Consider the following 18349-nt stretch of genomic DNA (forward strand, 5'->3'; position numbering starts at 1 on the left):
AGGCTCCTTGGTACCGACGAGGACGTTGAATCCATGCATCGCCCTGGGGTCAGGTTCGACAATGGACAGTCCCAGGGGCCCTCAAGGCAGGTGGAGACCCACTTGATACTTCCCAGTGTCTAATGGTCTAGCAGCAGCCATGCTTACTGATGCTCCCCATGCAACACTTGACGTCAATGCAGACGCTTCCGACCTCAATGTTGATGTCGAAGAACTGGACTTGGCTCCAAAAATATTTGCTTGTTGAGCCTCTCTGGAAATCTGGGTCCTCTTCTTCATGTGAAGACTGAGAACACAGTTAGTGGGGCTATGGTCGGGCCCAAGACACTGTAGACACCAAGAATGGGTGGACATGGAAGGAAAAACTTTCTTGGTTAACTTAAACAAAGCGATAGTGCCTGAAAAAGGGGCAGGGCACAGCAAAAAAACGAAGGAAAAATTTCCGGCCGAGTCAAGTCCTAAAAGCAGCCAAATGATGACAAAAAAGAAAAGAAACTTAAAACCAGGCAAAATAAATTAAAAATATAAGGGAAAGTCAAAAAAGGGAGTCCGACGACTAGGAACACAATTTTAGACAAAAAAATTGCTGAAAGGCACGAAAAAGCTCTTTAGGACCAAGCATTGTAAGGAGAAGGTAGAAAAACATGCCAGCTCCTCACTGCAGTAGAAAAAGAACTGAGGAGACCACGTTCTTGCAGTGGGCAGGAAGGCACTTACACACACGCGGTGGAGGATGTCTCGCGCTCCACAAAGCCCTACTTATACTTGTTATAAGTTCCAGACCAGGCGATGCAGGTCAGCATCACCCACTTGTGAGAATAGATAAGCTTGCTTGTCCTCGGAGAATGTATGTATATAAATAAGAAGTCAAGGGAGGAGTCAAGATGGTAATATGACTCTGGCCTGCTGCTGAATCCTCTCTGTTTATATTACCTTTATACTGATTTCACTCAATGGTGCTGAAGAGGAAAGGGAAAGGCAGAGTTAGGGCTTCTAAATCTTCTGGCTCTGCTATGCAACAACACTGCATTCAACAGCTCTGTCCAGAAGCCCCCTGAGAGTTCAGCAAGAGTGTCTTCCAGAGTGCCAGATTTCCCTGAGGGAAAGATTTCTCTCAGCCCATAAGATCATTCAATATCACGGGCAGAACAGTGTACCAGAGATGGGGAAAGAAAGATCGTGAGCATAGTTTTTGATGGCACAGATGGAATCTGAGGTGTGGTGGTTGTGCCCCTTGGTGGAAAATTGCTGAGTCCTATGGCTGCAGGAACCTTGACCAAGGGAGTACTGAAGCCGGCATAATGAGTGTTCTGTCCGTGTCGGCTGGAGCAACAAGTTACAGAATCTACGCTGATTGTTAACACTTTGATGCAAGAAAAGGTCACGTACATAGGAAGCTTGAGCAGATAGTGAAAGTTTTAAATTTCTCAAGAAATCTTGGATTAACACCTGTTGATACTTTTAAGAAGTATGTAAATGAAGTATTGGGTATTTCAGACTCTATGTTCCCCACCTATTAATAAGACTTATTTTTCTTCCTAGATAAAAGAAATCTACTACTATATAGAGAGAGGTACTGGATGTTTCAGCACCGCTTGAATGCTCACATACAGAGGTTCAGGAGAGGGCTACCCTTCTTTTTAATTTGTTTTTTGACCAAGACTTAAATACGATTCTCTGTCTATATTTCCAGAAAGTAACTGTTTCCTTTCTGGAACAGAGGATCTGGATCTATCCTGATATGGCAAGGCACACACAAAAAAGACACAAGCTATTTTTAGCTATGCGTCAAGAGACATTATCTTTAGGGTTAGTTATTTTTTCTTAGGTATCCCTGTAGAAGTCTAGCTTCTTTTGCAGGAGTTAGATATCACATTTTTTCCATCAGTTACACGGTTGTTGGGTTTTTTTTAAGATAAGAAGCAGCTGGGAATTTCTCAGCTTTTTCAGAGCTCGGACAGCCTGAGTGATAGTTAGGAATTCAGGGGTGTATAATGTTAAGTCTTATATATATGTTCTGTTACTTGGATTATGCTTCATGGTTTTCTTTGTCTCTCCTATTATGATAGTGGTTAATATAACAAGAGATTTATATCTATTTTTTTTATTTGTTTAATATTTCCTTTTAATTTGTTACTTGATATATTCTTCTTTGGTTTCTTGCATAAGTGGGTATGGTAGAAGTCCAAAAATACAGCCTGCTTGGTAATTAGTTCAGTCCGGATTTTTTGATTTTCTGGGTTCTCAGGCACCATCTATCTTCCTCCATCCAGTTTCTCCCATCACTACCTAATTGATGCTGGCTTCACACTTTGAAGTGTAATGCAGTCAAAATGCATGATGGTGCTGAGCTGAGTCATTTTAATAGCAATAGGCAAACTGGCAGCAGGTAAGCACCTGTCCGAAGGAGGGACCCGAGCCCCTAAGGCCCACTCGTGGCTACACCTCCCCCTTCATTCCCTCCCCCTCCCCCCCTGCACAGTCCGGTGTCTCTCTCCCCTCTGGGCCCTACCTTTGGTTCCCCTGGTGTACAAACCTTTTAAGAAGTCTTCGGTGCTGCCTCGGCCTGCACCCTGCCTTTCCTTCTGACCCGTCTCACCCCACCGAAAACATAGTAACATAGTAGATGACGGCAGAAAAAGACCTGCACGGTCCATCTAGTCTGCCCATGATAAATTCATATGTGTATACCTTACCTTGATTTGTACCTGTCTTTTTCAGGCACAGACCGTATAAATCTGTGCAGCAGTATTTCCCGCCTCCCAACCACCAGTCCCGCCTCCCATCACCGGCTCCGGCACAGACCCTGTATAAAAATCTGCCCTCCCCCATCCTAGCCTCTCAACCACCAACCCCTCTTCCCCCTGCCACCCAATTTCAGCTAAGCTTCTGTGGATCCATTCCTTCTGCACAGGATTCCTTTATGCCTGTCCCACGCATGCTTGAATTCCGTTACCATTTTCATCTCCACCACCTCCCGCGGGAGGGCATTCCAAACAGGAAGTTGAATCAGAAGGGGCGGGATGGGTCAGAGGGAAAGGCAGAGTGCAGGCCAAGGCAGTCTGTGCGTAAGGCTGCCGCTGGTGCTGCAGTACCGAAGACTTCTTTAAAGGTTTGTACACTGGGGGAACTGTACAAAAGGCCAGGAGGGGAGGTTGAGATGCCGGACCGTGTGTGTGTGGGGGGGGGGGGATCCTTGGGTGGTGGGGCCGGATTCTCGGGCAGTCATGAAAATTGAAATAGTCCGGATTCTTGGGTGGTCCGTATTTCTTGCATCTGGATTTACGGACTTCAACTCTACTTGTAAAATGTATTTGAAATCTTTAAAATAGAAAGCTAAAAGAAGTGTTCAATTTGCACTTCAAACCACTATTAACATCGGAGTAATAGTTTAAAAGGAGGAAAGAGGAATAAAAATACCTTTATACCGTGCCATGAGCTCTTTGAAATTTAACTGCTGATCTGGGATAGAATCCTTAACAACTCTGCTATCCTGGAAATGTACAGATCTCATCTCTTCCTCTAAGTCTTCCAGCACGTCCTGATAGCTCTTGCCTCTCGACCCTCCTGTGGCTTCCTTCATAGATTGCTTTGCAGAGCGTGCATATGGGCTCCCATCTTCAATTACATACCTGAAACCATGGATTTTATTTAGCAAACTATATTTTAAACTGCATTATTGCTACAATGACAGTGTGCTTTAGTGACTTAAATCACAGGTAACTGTAAGACTGGGAAAGAGTGTGACTTTAAAGAAACTCCAGTATGCCCTGCAGAAAATTTGTGGGAGCAAACGGAGCCTTTGATGCTTTGGACAGCAGAGTGGAGGATAACGCACACAATAATTACATATTACACATAGGACTGGTATGGGAGCAATTCATGGCCATGGCCAAATACAAGAAAAATGAATAAGAGGGACTGGTTAGTGAGCTGATAGAAAAGTATAAAATGGCAGGGTAAAACAAGAGGAGAACTGTATATTGTGTGTGTATTGACAAGGCTGGCTTTCTGGCTAGGCATGAGCCTCCTACAGTGCTGTTTGAGCAGTGCAACAGTTGGCAGTGTGCTTCAGCCACCGATGCTGGCCCTCCTGCAAATGCTCAGTTCAGGCACTTGAAAATTGAAAATAAGATGATACTTTTTATTGTACTAGCCTAATACCCTTTTCAGTTAGCTTTCAGAGGCCAGAACCTCCTGCCTCAGGTCAGGTCAAGACAGTATACCGCTGTTATGGTATCCTCTCCTGACCTGAAGGAAAGGGAAAGGGAAATAGGACTTGATATACCGCCTTTCTGAGGTTTTTGCAACTACATTCAAAGCGGTTTACATATATTCAGGAAGGAAGGAAGGAAGGAAGTGTTGGTCTCTGAAGGCTAATGAAAAACGTATTAAAATCAGTCCAATATAAAAAGTATCACCTTATTTTCTATTTTGTGTTTTATTTGCATGTATTAACCTTTATTAACACAGCTACCACATTACTTTATCCTAAATTAAAAATAAAATTATTTTCTGTACCTTTGTCTAGCCATTTACTTGTTCTAATTGTGTTGGCCCCAGTCTCTTGATTCTGCTTTCCTTCGCCTTCTCTTAACTCTCTTGCCAAGGTTTCCTGTCCATTTGTAATTTTTCTCTTGCTTCAGTTTATTTTTCTGCTTCTCTCTGTGTCCAGATTTTATTCATTCTTACTATCCATTCTTTAATTTCCCTCTTTTTACTTCATCTACCTATGGCTTTTCATCTTTTCCTCACCTTTGTTCTCCCCATGCCCCTTCCTCTTACTCTCCACTCTTTCACTAATTTTATCCTCTCCCCCTTTCCATCCAGCATCTCCCCTCTTTCTCTCCCCATCCTTCCAGTGTCTCCCCCTCTTTCTCTCCCTATCCTTCCATTAAGCATCTCCTCTTTCTCTCCCTTTCCTTCCATCCAGCATCTTCACTTTCTCCCTTACCCTTCCATCCAGTGTTTTCCCTCTCTCTCTCTCCCCATCCTTCCACCCACCTACCCTCTCCCAATCCTTCCACCCAGTGTCTCTCTCTCCAGCCTTTTCCATTCAGCAGGTCCCCTCTCTCTCAACCCATACTTCCAGTGTCTTTTCTCTTTCTCCCCCTACCCTTCCATCCAGCGTCTTCCCTCTTTCTGTCCCCTCCTTCCAGCATTTTCCCTCTCTCTCTCTCCTTTCATCCAGCATTTCTCCTTTTTCTCTCTCCATCTGACCAGCCAGGGTCCCCCCTCCCCTTTCTCTCCATTCTACTCTCCAGCAGCTGTCCTTTTCCATGTCCCCTTTTTCTCTCCCCATCTTTACACTCATATCTCTTTCTCTGTACCCCTGTTTCATCCAGCGTCCCCATTCTTCTTTCATCTTCTCCCCTCTGCTTTCTACATTTAGCACCTTGTGCCTCCCTCTCCACCCCTTTCCCCTTCCACCCAGTGTTTCCTGGTCACTGCTGCTGCTCCCGATGAGCAGCAGTGGCCGCAGCAAAACAAGAAAAGCAAACATGGAGCCACAGCTGCCTTCAGGTATGCGATGTCAGCTCTGCCCCCTCCGACGTAAACTTCCCATTCTGTGGGCAGAGGACCAGCAGAGCCGATAGCGCATGCCTTAAGGCTGCTGCGGCCCACGCTTGTCTTGTTTTGCCGTGGCTGCTGCTGCTCATCAAAAGAAGCAGCAGCGGCAGCAGTGGATCCCCTGACGCACAGTGTGTTTCAGCGGGTGACTTTCCCTCTTTTCAGGGAGTGCGGCGATGACCCGCTGAATGCGGGAGACTTGGCAGGTCTGCTCTGGGAATGGATAACCCGTACCTTATATTCCTGGCAGAGAATCTACTTTAGAGTCCTCATTGCCCCAAGCTGGTTAGCCTGTCCATACTGACTTGTAAGCTCTGAGGGAGTTCCCTTTTCTCCTTCCTCCCTCTTCCCTCTCCTCTCTACTTGTCCCAGGAACGTTTTCAGGCCTGTGCTCTAGCCTAATGTGTATCCTGAGCCCCTCTCCTTTGTGGTTTCTCTTTGGTGCCTGACCTTCCCGCTACATTCCCCAGAGTGCATTACCTGCCTGCCTGCCTCTCAGCTTCCCCTGAGAACAGGAGTCAGAAAGCCACTTGACACCTCTCCTCCTCCTCTAGGAAATGTCAGAGTATCCATTTTCCCCTAGAAGAAAGCTAATTTCTTGCTCTTCCAGGTAAGCATATTTATAATTCTTTAACTTATGGACTGGTCACTTGCATGAGGTGGACTTGCTTTCTTTAAGGGATTTAAAATAATACTACTTCTTCTGGAAACCTGCCTGGTTCTCTCTGGGGTCTCGAGGGATACAGAGACTAAATGCTGCACCTCACCCCCCCTTCACTTGGTGAGACCTCCTTGAGGGATCACTATATATATATATATCCTGTTTCCCCGAAAGTAAGACATCCCCCGAAAATAAGACCTAGTAGAGGTTTTCCTGAATTGCTAGATATAAGGCCTCCCCCAAAAGTAAGACCTAGCAAATTTTTGTTTGAAAGCAGGGCCGCCGAGAGCCGGACAGGCCGCCCCCCCACCCAAGGTCGCCGGGCCCCCCTCCACCTGCCCTCCATCGCTCCCGGAACTAACCTTAAACTCCTCCTTTCACCTTCGCAGCAAGCAGCAGCAGGGCAGACCTCTCCTTCCTTCCGTGCCCCGCCCTCGTGGACGTTACGTCAGGCGAGGGCGGGACAAGGAAGGAAGGAGTGGCCTGCCCTGCTGCTGCTTGCTGCGAAGGTGAAAGGAGGCGTTTAAGGTTAGTTCCGGGAGCGACGGAGGGCGGGCGGGCCAACCCCGATCCAACCCCGATGTTTCCCCGAAAAATAAGACAGCCCCTGAAAATAAGACCTAGCGCATTTCGGGGGGGGGGGGGGGGGGGAGAAATTAATATAAGACAGTGTCTTATTTTCGGGGAAACACGGTATATATATATATATATATATATATATATATATATATATATATACACACATATTGGGCCTGATTTTATAACAGGACACCCAGCTGAGAAGTCTAAAAAGGCAACTATTTTATAAGGGCAACACAGTTTCTTTATGAAACTGGCTCCCAGATCCAACCCCAATAGTGCATAAATACTAACTCACATTGGTTATCTCTTAGGTATCGTATGGAGTTTAAAATCTTCCTTGGTTTTTAAAGTATTGAATGGTGGTGTATCCTTCACTCTCCAATCTGCTCTTAGGTGCTCTCAACCTTTGCGCTACCTGAAGTCATCTCAACAATGGGTCTTCGAGGTTCCATCATTTAGGAAGATAAATTTGGAGGAATATAGTTCCTCTATTTTTTTATGTCTGTGGTCCTAAATTATGGAACGCAGAGCTTCGCTCCCTGCACTCCATTGGTCAGTTTAAGAAAGATTTAAAGACCTATTTGTTTGATCAGGAATATGGCCAAGTCGACTGTTTTTGTTTTTCATGTTTAAATAGATGCTGCTGAACTATTGTAATGTGATTTGTATCTTTGTATTTTACTTTTGTATGTTCTTTTTTTTTGTTCCCTGCATAGAATGTTTTAGATATGCAGGTTATAAATGAAGTTTTATTATTATTATTTTCATCTGTTCTGAAGCAGGTGTATGTGTGCACGCACTTTGTGTGTTTACTCTTGTATTAAAAAAAAAACAACTTAATTGTCATCTCGCATCTCTACTCTTTTTCTGTGCAAATTATGCCATTAGGAACGCCTACAAGCAGAACACATATGGTGCACATCGTCTGGTCAGTGCACATACTTATACATGTGTATCCTGTGAGACAATTTTATAAAAGATCTTTTCTGTATGTAAAACAGCCTCTACACATGGCAAAGTCCCTTCATAAAATTACATGGTGGTGTGCATGTGTGTGTAAGTACTCATGCCAACAAGATGGTGTGTAGGCATTTTTGGAGCAGTGAAGACATTCATGTGCATGTTATAAAATATATAGGCACACAGGTAGAGTATATGCTTACATCTGCATCTTTTTCAGACAGGTTTAAATGTATGTGTTGGTACTTCCATACTACTGGGACTGATTCTGAGTGCCTACATTATAAGGGCACATAGGTGATTGTGTTGCCTTTGGAAAATAAGCATCTTTTGGGGTTTCTCATATGGGTGTAGTGTTACAAAAATCAGGTAGGCAATTTCCAAATAGCTCATTTTTTTAGGTAAATTCTCCATTATATCAATATACATAAAAGTGCACATTGGTCATAATGTAGATAATTTGGAGAAAATGTCATCCTATTGTGTGGAAGACTGCACTGTCTCATAAAATTAAAAAAATATTACACCCAACCCATCCGTGGACTATATCATGTGAAAATATAGTGAACTAGATCAGCATCAAATGAACACTACACAAAAACAAAAATGACATATCGAAAAAAGCAGTCAATTTAAAAGAACATGCATTCGCTGTTGGGAAGGACGACAGCTGAAAGGGCCAAAAGACGGCAGCTGACAGATCTTCATGCAGTGCGGAGCTAGACTGGAGTAATGTTGGGCAAGAATTCACCTCCACAGCAGAGAAGCCCCTCATGAAAGCTAACTTTAAAAGTTTGTTCCAAGAAATGAAGGATGATTTGGTGGCTCTAAAAGCAGACTTGTTGGACATTATGGAGGAAAGGAGCAGAAATGTTAGATCTGGACAAGCACACAGAGGAAGTGGAGGCAAGATACGAAGAAGTAGAACTTGCAACAATACAATCGAAAGTTAAAAATGGAGGAGGCAAATAATTTCATGCTTGAAAAACTAGAAGATGATCTTGAGAATCACTCGAGGCAAAATAATTTTAGGATTAGGGGACTTCCTGAACCCAAGAGCTATGCAAACTGTAAGCAAGTTGTGCCAAGTGCTGCAAAGTCATAGCCTCTGGAGAGCACCTAGTAGAGGGAGTGGACATTAATCTTGACAGAACCCACAGAACATTGAGCAGAATAAAACTAAATCTTCCCAGGGACATAGTCATCTGACTGAAGAAATACGAGACGAAGGAGTTAATAGCCAGCAGAACGAGACCAATGGGATGGAAATAAAGTTTATATATATGCAGGTCTTTCTTTTTTTATCATCAGATTTCAAAATACAATCTATAATATAGAAGGAAGGGAGAGATAGAAAACATCACTTACATGGGAAATAATTAAAAGAAATATACCCTCTCTCTAAAAGTCCACCACTGGAGAAAACTATTGACAAATTTACTAAAGGAAAACGAAAATAAAGAAAAACATTATGCAGTACAGCCTGATTACCAATTCAATTAATTCTCATATTGGTCCAGCTGATCGGGGGAAACAGACTGATCTTTCTCCCTACATTACAAAAATTGCTTCAATTGAAATGGTTGAAGGAAAATAAAAGTCTAAGTAGCATCTTTAATTAAACATTTCCTTAGAAATTAAAAAAAGACCCAGTTTCAGTGCTAAAACCCATGAGGTAACCCATAAGGTAACTGATGTTAAATCAGGAAATACATTAATTTTAGAGCCATGAAACTCTGTAGGAATGTCCCTACATTAATTGCAGAAGACTGGCAACTAAATTATCCTAATCTGCTTTAAATTATTAACAGCTTTACTGGGAAATTAACTTAACTAGTTTCACATAGTCAACATGAAGCCTGTTCTTGGGAGAGTTGATAGTCTAGTAGATACAAAACTCCAGGAAGATGACCAAAAAACTAACCTGAAATAGTCACAGATTAAACTAACCTCAGAAATGAGTCCATTTACATATAAGATAGAGATCCTAAAAATCTAGACATCAGCCCTTAAAAGGCCTCTTACCCCGTCAGTGCAATTGCATCTTCCAGGAAGAACTGATCAACAGGAAACGTCTGGCCTAAACACAAAATCATAAAATGAGAGGACAGTACTATAACACCATATAGATAGATATCACATTTAAAAAGCATTCACATTTCATGAGAACATCACATGAAAAAAGCCATATAAAGACAGACCAAGATCTAATGAGACCAATATCCTATCTCCAAAAGTGGCCATTCCAGGTTGCAAGAATCTGGCAGATCCCAAAAAGTAAAATTATTTCTCATACTTCATTTCCAGGAAGAACAACAGCTCTCCCAAGTCTATTTAATGGATAATTTTTATGGACTTTTCTTCCAGAAACTTATCCAATCCTCTTGAATCCTGCTATGTTGATTGTTCTGACCATATCTTCAGGCAACAGATTCCACAGCTTAATTATGCTTCTTCATAAAATAAAACTGTTTACAATTTCTTCTTCAATCTGCGGGTCATTAGTTTAAGTACATAAGCACTGGTGTACTGTGGCTGGCCAAAGGTCCATTAAGTCCAGCATTTTGTTTCTAAGAGTGGTCAATCCAGATCATACATACCTGACAGTATCCCAAAAGATTAAAAAGATCCCATGCAGCTTATCCCAGGAAAAAGCAGTAGATTTTCCCCTTTAATAATGGGTTATGACTTTTCTTCCAGGAACTTGTTCAAACATTTTTTAAACCACCCTTTTTTATGTAATCAGCTCTCCCAAGATTTATTGGGAGATGGGGTCCCTTAAATTGTTTAAATGGAAATTGAAATCATTTTCCTTCCAGAAAGAATTCGGACAGGGCTGCTGACCCAGGCGGGGGTTGCTTTAAAATCTACAGGAAGGTGATGATATGTGTGATGCTTTTGAGTGAATGATTAGGTCTCTCTCATTTTTTTTATTGGCGTTCTTTCTGTTTTTATAAAATTTTATTGTAAAACACTCTGACTAATGGATTTTAGAAGAGTAGCATATCAAATGAAATAAACTATTAAACTAATGGGTTCTACCACATTCTCTGGCATTAAATCCAGAGCTTAACCAAGCTAAAGAGCCCACACCTTTAGCCTTTGCTCATACAGAAGTCATTCCACCCCCTTTATCATGTTGGTTGTCCTTCTCTGTACCTTTTTAAAATTTAGCTATATCTGTTTTGAGATGTGGTGACCAGAATTGCAGACAACATTTGAGGTGTAGTAGCACCATAGAGCAATGCAGAGACATTATGATATTCTCTTGTTTTATTCTCTCTTAATGTTAACTAACATTCTAATTCCTTTCTTGGCAACTGCTGCACATTGAGCAGAAGATTTCAACCTATCATCAGTGAGGACACCTAGATCCTTTTCCTGGGTGGTGACTCAATGTAGAACTCTGCATCATGTAGCTAGAGTATGCATATCACTTTCCACTTGCTTACATTAAATTTCATCCACCATTAGATGCCTTCTTGCAATTTTGCACAGTCCTCTTGTGATTTACAACTTTGAACAACTTTCAATAAATCTGATCACCTCATTTGTTACTCCCGTTTCTAAATCATTTATAAATATGTTAAAAAGCAGCGGTCCCAGCAGAGATCTCTAGGGAACCCCACTATTTACCCATGTCTATTGTGAATATTGACCACAACCCTACTCCCTGTTTTGTTTCTCAGGTCCTACCCTATAGAATGCAGTACCCTCTTCTTTTCGTTTGGAAACATCTTTAGATTCAAGGCTGCATTTAAAACCTTCCTATTCAGTGACGCATTTGATTGATCTTGTCCCCATTTCCCCAGCTGCTTAAGAAGATGGTTCCAATGCTATTCGGTAGAGCACAGTCTTCCCTCTTTCCTTTCTAATATTGTAGTTCCAATTCAGCATTTTGGCTCCAATTTCCCTTTGTCTATTTTCCCATTCTACTTATTATTTTTTTTTTAAATTGTGTAAACAGCTCAGACAGCTCAATGGATGGTATATTCGATTAACACCAAATACTGGAAGGCCAAACAATGATAAACCTGCACAACCAAAATTAATATGAGGCCAACATTTGATTGGAAAGGGGTTATGTTGGAAATACATTATAAGAAATGTTAAATTAAACGAGCCTCAATCATCCAGGGCAAGATTATGCGCAATAATCAAATAAGTATCAAAACAACTGGAAACCCACCGAAAAAAAATAACTAATGCAGTCCATCCAAAACGAGTGGGTAATACCTTGCACAAGCATTGGGACATTTTGAAAATTCACACGGCATTTGCCACCCAACAGTTGATGATAGCTTTCTCTAGAGGAAAGAATATTAAAGAGATTCTGAGTCCGGCGCTGTTGCCTTCTGTCCCCGATTGTCATTCTGATCTGCCTACAGTGGGCCATTTTAAGTGTGGCCATTGCAAAACTTGTTCAATCATCACTAAAGTAACAGTTTCATCAATCCCATAGATCGCAAGACTTACTACTCTAAAAAACAGACCAATTGTAAATCAACGTGTGTTGTGTATATCTTAAAATGCCCGTGCCACAAATTATATGTGGGTAAAAAGAATAGAAGCCTAAACATTCGAATGAACGAGCACAGACACAGTATAGTCCATCAATGGGCAGGGGCTCAGGTGACGGCACACAGTCTAGAGAAACATCACATTTTTGAAGATTACACAATATGGGTGATTGACAGCATTTCTGCCCAGAAACGAGGAGGTGTTCTAGATAGAAGCTTATAACAACTTGAGCAGAGTTGGATCCACCGCTTACCATCTGTGGAACCCTTGGGCTTGAATGTGAGGGTAGAATGGTCTGCTTTTTTCTAACAGAAGCGAGTCTCTTCATGATTATGCACTTTTTCCATCCTTTGCTTTAATCCACCTTTTGTTCAACTTTTTAAGCATTTGTTTGATGTTGACACTTTACATGGGCGTGCGCATGCGTCGGCGTTTCTTTATAAGTAGCCGCCATGTTGAGTTTCTTGGCGGTTATAAAGTATAGCCGCAGACACTGAGGTACAATGAATTCTGCTCCTCTGTCTTGGTTTTGTAAATAAGACTGGGATGGCTATTTTTTCACTTTTTCTTTTGTTTCTCAACAGCATTTAAACAGCAAAGGCAGCACAGAGTCCCCTGAGGAAGCCTTTTGTTGAAACGGGTCACAGTAGGGACGTTTCACTACTGCCGTGCACTGTTGCTAAAAAGATAAGTTGAACTTTGTTTTTTTCCACATATTGTTCTTAAATGCAAAATGATTTTAAATGCAACATCATATAACCACAAAATATTGACACTGTTGGGTATTTTTGGACCTATGATTGAAGCCAGCACTGCGCTGTAATTGCTGTATCTCATATCAGCATATAAAAAGCACAGGCGTCTTTTTCCCAACTTTATACAACATCTTAGATGTGTACAGCATTAGTCACAATCTATCTTTTTACCCACTGGTTTTGGTTGGACTGCAATAATCAAATCAACACATACCCTTTAATGGACATCTCATCATTGGCTCCCCCCAAAATTTCTCCATTTTAGTACTGAACTCTGCTAATGATTTATTGTAATTTATTTAAATTTCTTTCAGCTTGACTTTCGTCAATTTTTGGTTGTAACGTCCGGATTAAAAGCAACATCAAGTCTAAAAAACACTGATTGAGTAAGTATATTATTCCACTGTGCCACAAATGTGTTGATTTCATTATTCTGTATAATCTTGCCCTGGACGAATGAGGCCCATTTTAACATTTCTTATAATAGCTGTATTTCCAACATAACCCTTTCCAATCACCTGGCAAGATCCCAAAACAGTACAATATATTTTATGCTGCTTATCCTAGAAATAAGCAGTGGATTTTCCCAACTCCATTTTAATAATAGCTTATGGACTTTTCTTTTAGGAAGCAATCCAAACCTGCTTTTACCACATTATCTGGCAACGAATTCCAGAGTTTAATTACACAGTGAGTGAAGAAATATTTTCTCCGATTCGTTTTAAATTTATAGCTCTTCTCTCTGCTGCTTTGATCTCTTGGAGGTTATCAGGGGCCAGTAGTTTGTGAAAAACCTGAGCTTCCCTCCTGCTGGAAGGTAGCATGGCACAAATACTGGAACATTATAGTTTATTCATAATTTTTATACCGACTTTGCTAGCAAGCAGATCAAAGTGGTTCACAATTAAAATACAATGCAATACGAAAAGGAACTACAAAATAAAAGGAACATTCCATTCATACAGCAGGGATTACGAGTAAGTTTCAGGTTGAGGAGGTAGGGAACAGGAGATGGGAGCAGAGGCAAGAGGCAGGAACAAGAACAAGAGATAAGACTTACCAGAGCCAGACCACAACCAACTTTTGATGGAGCAAAAGCATTATAAGAAAGCCATGTTTTTAATTTAGATTTGAATTTCTTAAAGGATAATTCAGCTTGAATTGAGAGGGGTAGTGAGTTCCTAAGGAACAGGGCCACAAAATAAAAAGACCAACGTTGGATGGAATCTAGCTGAGCCTGTTTAGGAACATGTAAAGCAAGCCTGTAGTCATTAAGGAAGTGTAACACGAGCTGGGGAGTACAGAATTGTAAGTGAGGATAGGTAAATGGGGAGGCCTACTCAAAATGATTTAAAGGCAAGTGTAACGGTTATGAATATGATACGCTGTTCAACTAGAAGTCAGTGATGACCCTGAAGCAGATGACAGAAACAATCAAATCAATAAGTGTGACAGAGAAGCATAATGGCAGTATTTTAGAGGGATTGCAGCTTTTTCAGAAGAGAGCAATGGCAGCCTAAGTAAATGATGTTACAATAATCCAATGTAGTAACCAGTCAAGAAAGAATGAGAGAATGAAAGGTATCGTGGTCGAAGTACCGCCTAAATGAGCGGAGCCGTCCGAGAATGAAAAAAACAGAACTACACATATTTGATACTTCAGCGGTGAATGAAAGGTGTGAAACAAGAATAACTCCTAAGTATCGAAAAGACTCAGCTGGTTGAATAACAGCACTAAAAGATTTACGACATGATTTGGACAGGGGAGATCCCCTGTGAACAAGCAACTCATGGGGGTAGTCAAAACTTAGATCAGTTCCTTATCTCTTCCCTAACTATACAACGAACTTGCCTTGAGTTTAACTAACCATCTGCAGAATGAGTGGATAGCCCTGCTGTTGAGAATGGGACGGATGGAGGACTTCCCCTGATGAAGCAGTAGTGAAACGGTTCCCACTGGGATTGTCCAGTTATAAATAAGTCTCTCTCTCACTCTCTATGATTGAAATACAAGGGTTTTCAATTGGATCTGTTCAGGAAATGAGAATTTTATATATAATTTTGAAGAAAATAAAAATATAATCAATACAGAGGTTTTTTTGAGCTGATGATTAAATACAGCTGAGCAGAGAATGCTATAACATGCAGTTCCCATGAATGCCATTGAGGTCTCAGGAGTAACTGAGGCTCTTTTCCTTCCTTTAACAGATATAAAAATTTAACAGTGATTTGCATGGTAAAGATTCCCTGAACAGACATTTTATAGACTTTTAGTAGAAACTTTTTCCAGTGATCATATTCTTCATTTTGTATTTGATGATGAGTTTACCATGCAATATTCAGTGGACCTCTCTTTAAGTACCTGGGTAAAGGTAACTAGAAAAAAAATATACAACCGGATATTGGCACACTGATTACTGTCCTCTAGCTTTTAGTTTTCTTTCTAGTAAAGATAGCATTGGTAGCATTGCCCCCGGGGGGGGGGGGGGGGGGGGGAACGGATAAGAATGATTTTGCTGATGAGCAGAGTCCCCGAGGATGAGTTAGGAGCTGCAGGATGCAACTATCCTGATAGATCACATAGACAATCCAGCTACTAGTTACTATGAGGTTCCCTGCCCCATCCTTTGTAATTCACAGTGCCATTAGAGGCAAAGCTAGAAATTAGTTCTTTCTACTTGAGAAAAAAATGATCAAGTCCTAGCTGTTTGGCAAGTCATTTTCAGTAGCAGTTCAAGCTCTCTTACCTGGTATATTTACTACTGGAGCGGTGTTAAAATATTGGGAGAAAAGCTCTGCATTCAGGGTGGCACTCATAAGTACTAAGGAGATATCTGGTCTCTGGACTATTACATTCTTCAAAATTAGCAACAAGAAGTCACTGTGGAGAAAAAAAAAAAACATCTTTTAAGCTTCTTCTGTACTCGTCCACATCATGTTTTTCATCCCTTTACGTAATGTGGAGCAAAAGTGCTGGGATCAGTTGGCACTGCTGTCAGGTTTCGAGACAATATGAGTGTTAATTCTAGCTCAGCAAAATAAACTGACTTTTAATAAGACATCTTCCAGGTTTCTGTACTAGCCTACCAGTCTATTTTCTAGAGCTGTACAGAATAGGATTTTTTACTATTTTGCCAAATATGAATAATGAAAAATATTATTCAGCCCAATACAGAACATGAATAATGGGTACTGAGCTTTAACATAACAAATAATAGAGGCAATGTGAAATCAGAGATCAAGTGTTTATTTCAGCAGAATTTAGCACAGTAGAGCCCCAGATTATTCTTGTTCAAAATTTAAATCACTATTCAGCCGAATATAAATAGCATATTCAAGGGCTGAATCAAATTGAATATGAATATTCCATAAAGCCCTCATTTTAACTTTCTTTTAGAACATATCCTTTAGCATTATTTTTATTTGGACGCCACCTCCCATGTTACTACTACTATTTAGCATTTCTATAGCGCTACAAGGCGTACGCAGCGCTGCACAAACATAGAAGAAAGACAGTCCCTGCTCAAAGAGCTTACAATCTAATAGACAAAAAATAAATAAAGTAAGCAAATCAAATCAATTAATGTGAACGGGAAGGAAGAGAGGAGGGTAGGTGGAGGCAAGTGGTTACAAGTGGTTATGAGTCAAAAGCAATGTTAAAGAGGTGGGCTTTCAGTCTAGATTTAAAGGTGGCCAAGGATGGGGCAAGACGTAGGGGCTCAGGAAGTTTATTCCAGGCGTAGGGTGCAGCGAGACCACTGCTACAAGTCATGTCCTACCATAGTGCTGGCAGAGTTTGATAAGTCACTGCCTTATACATGACATTCTACTATTTTCATTCTTTTTACCTAAAAACAATTAAACATATGCGGAACTGTACACAAACACAAGAGGCAATCTCTGTGCGACAAAGCTTACAATCATTCAAGACAAACAGGACAAATAAAATTAGGAAGTTTCATTTATTATGAGAATGATCAATACAATACAAATATTCTTATATTCCACATACATCTAGTAAGTTCTATGCAGATTACCGGTTAAAAAAAGAACCAGACAGTCCCTGGGTGATGACAATATTAAGTAACAAAAAAGAATAAAACCAACTACACAGACAAATATTTCTTAAAAAGAAAAAAGTTTTCAATGCCTTTCCAAAAAGTAAGTAATCCTTTATCTTTCTGATCTGAAAAGGAATTGCATTCCAAATGGCAGGGGCTTGATAGAAAAAGCTCAAAGAAAAAAATGAGTTTATATCTCAATTTACTGGGGTTTGGAAAATGTAGCAACCTAGAAATCCGGAGATGTCTTTCTTTAGATGAGAACTGAACCCACTCAGACCAATGCATGTGCCAATCCATAAAGGATTTTAAAACCGTCATACTTACTTTAAAGTGAATTCAAGCCTCAATTGGTAGCCAATGTAGGTCTATCAAAAGTGGAGTGACCCTACCATATTTATTGGCTGAGAATATTAAATGAGCTGCAGTATTCTGAATTGTTTGGATTTTCTTCACTTTTTTTTTTTTGACTACCTATATGTATAATATTGCTATAGTTTAGTATTGAAAGAAGAAAACTTTACACCACCAATCGGAAAGCAGACATGTCTAACAAATTATTAATTCTCCTTAATTTTTTCAACAGAAGAAATAATTTCTTAGCCAGCATATTGATTTGGGACTCAAGTGTCAAACAGTAGGATAATGTTCTCTCTAAAATTTGTAATGTTATCCTCAAATGAAAAATTCTGACCACTTATTTCAGAATATTATCATTCCACAAACCATCGCTTTTGTCCCAGCAATAAAACTTTAGTAAGTTTCTGGCAATGGTTCCATATCCAGCGCTCTACAAGCTGAATACAGTCCCTTATTTTAGAGGCAGTATCTTCGGCTGTTTGGTATACAGTTAGTAAAATCATGTCATCAGCCTAACTAAATATGTTATAACCAGATGATCCTAAAACTGAACCCACAGATGATATTAGCGTGTTAAACAGCATAGGAGAGAAAAGGGAGCCCCATGGGACACCACCACTCCACCTGCCATCATGTGTACTAAATAAATAAGAGATCAAAACTTAAAAGCAGCCTCAAAATGGGGGCTTTTAGCTCTGATTTGAATAGAGTCTATTCCAGCTGTTTGGCACAGCAGAGTGGAAGAAACAAAGAGGTTCTTTTACTAAGGTGCACAAAAAGAATTAGCACACGCTAAGGATTAGTGTGCGCTAAATGGTAAGACGCCCATTATATTATTTTGGGCATCTTATTTAGCACACGCTAATTGTTAGAATATG

The 18349-nt window shown here is 40.7% G+C and overlaps 1 protein-coding gene across 1 annotated transcript in view; it reads right to left on the reverse strand.

Moving 5' to 3' along the window:
- DHX57 (DExH-box helicase 57) overlaps nucleotides 1-18349 on the reverse strand; it is a 179218-nt gene that overhangs the window by 94494 nt on the left and 66375 nt on the right. Inside the window, exons 9-11 of the mRNA XM_030195898.1 lie at nucleotides 15798-15931; nucleotides 9800-9854; nucleotides 3421-3632 (exon numbers count right to left, since the gene is read on the reverse strand). Of these exons, the coding sequence (XP_030051758.1) occupies nucleotides 3421-3632; nucleotides 9800-9854; nucleotides 15798-15931 (401 nt within the window). The remainder of the gene's footprint in view (nucleotides 1-3420; nucleotides 3633-9799; nucleotides 9855-15797; nucleotides 15932-18349) is intronic.

The sequence above is a fragment of the Microcaecilia unicolor genome, chromosome 3 (genome assembly GCF_901765095.1).
Source record: "Microcaecilia unicolor chromosome 3, aMicUni1.1, whole genome shotgun sequence".
In the NCBI taxonomy this organism is placed as follows: Eukaryota; Metazoa; Chordata; class Amphibia; order Gymnophiona; family Siphonopidae; genus Microcaecilia; species Microcaecilia unicolor.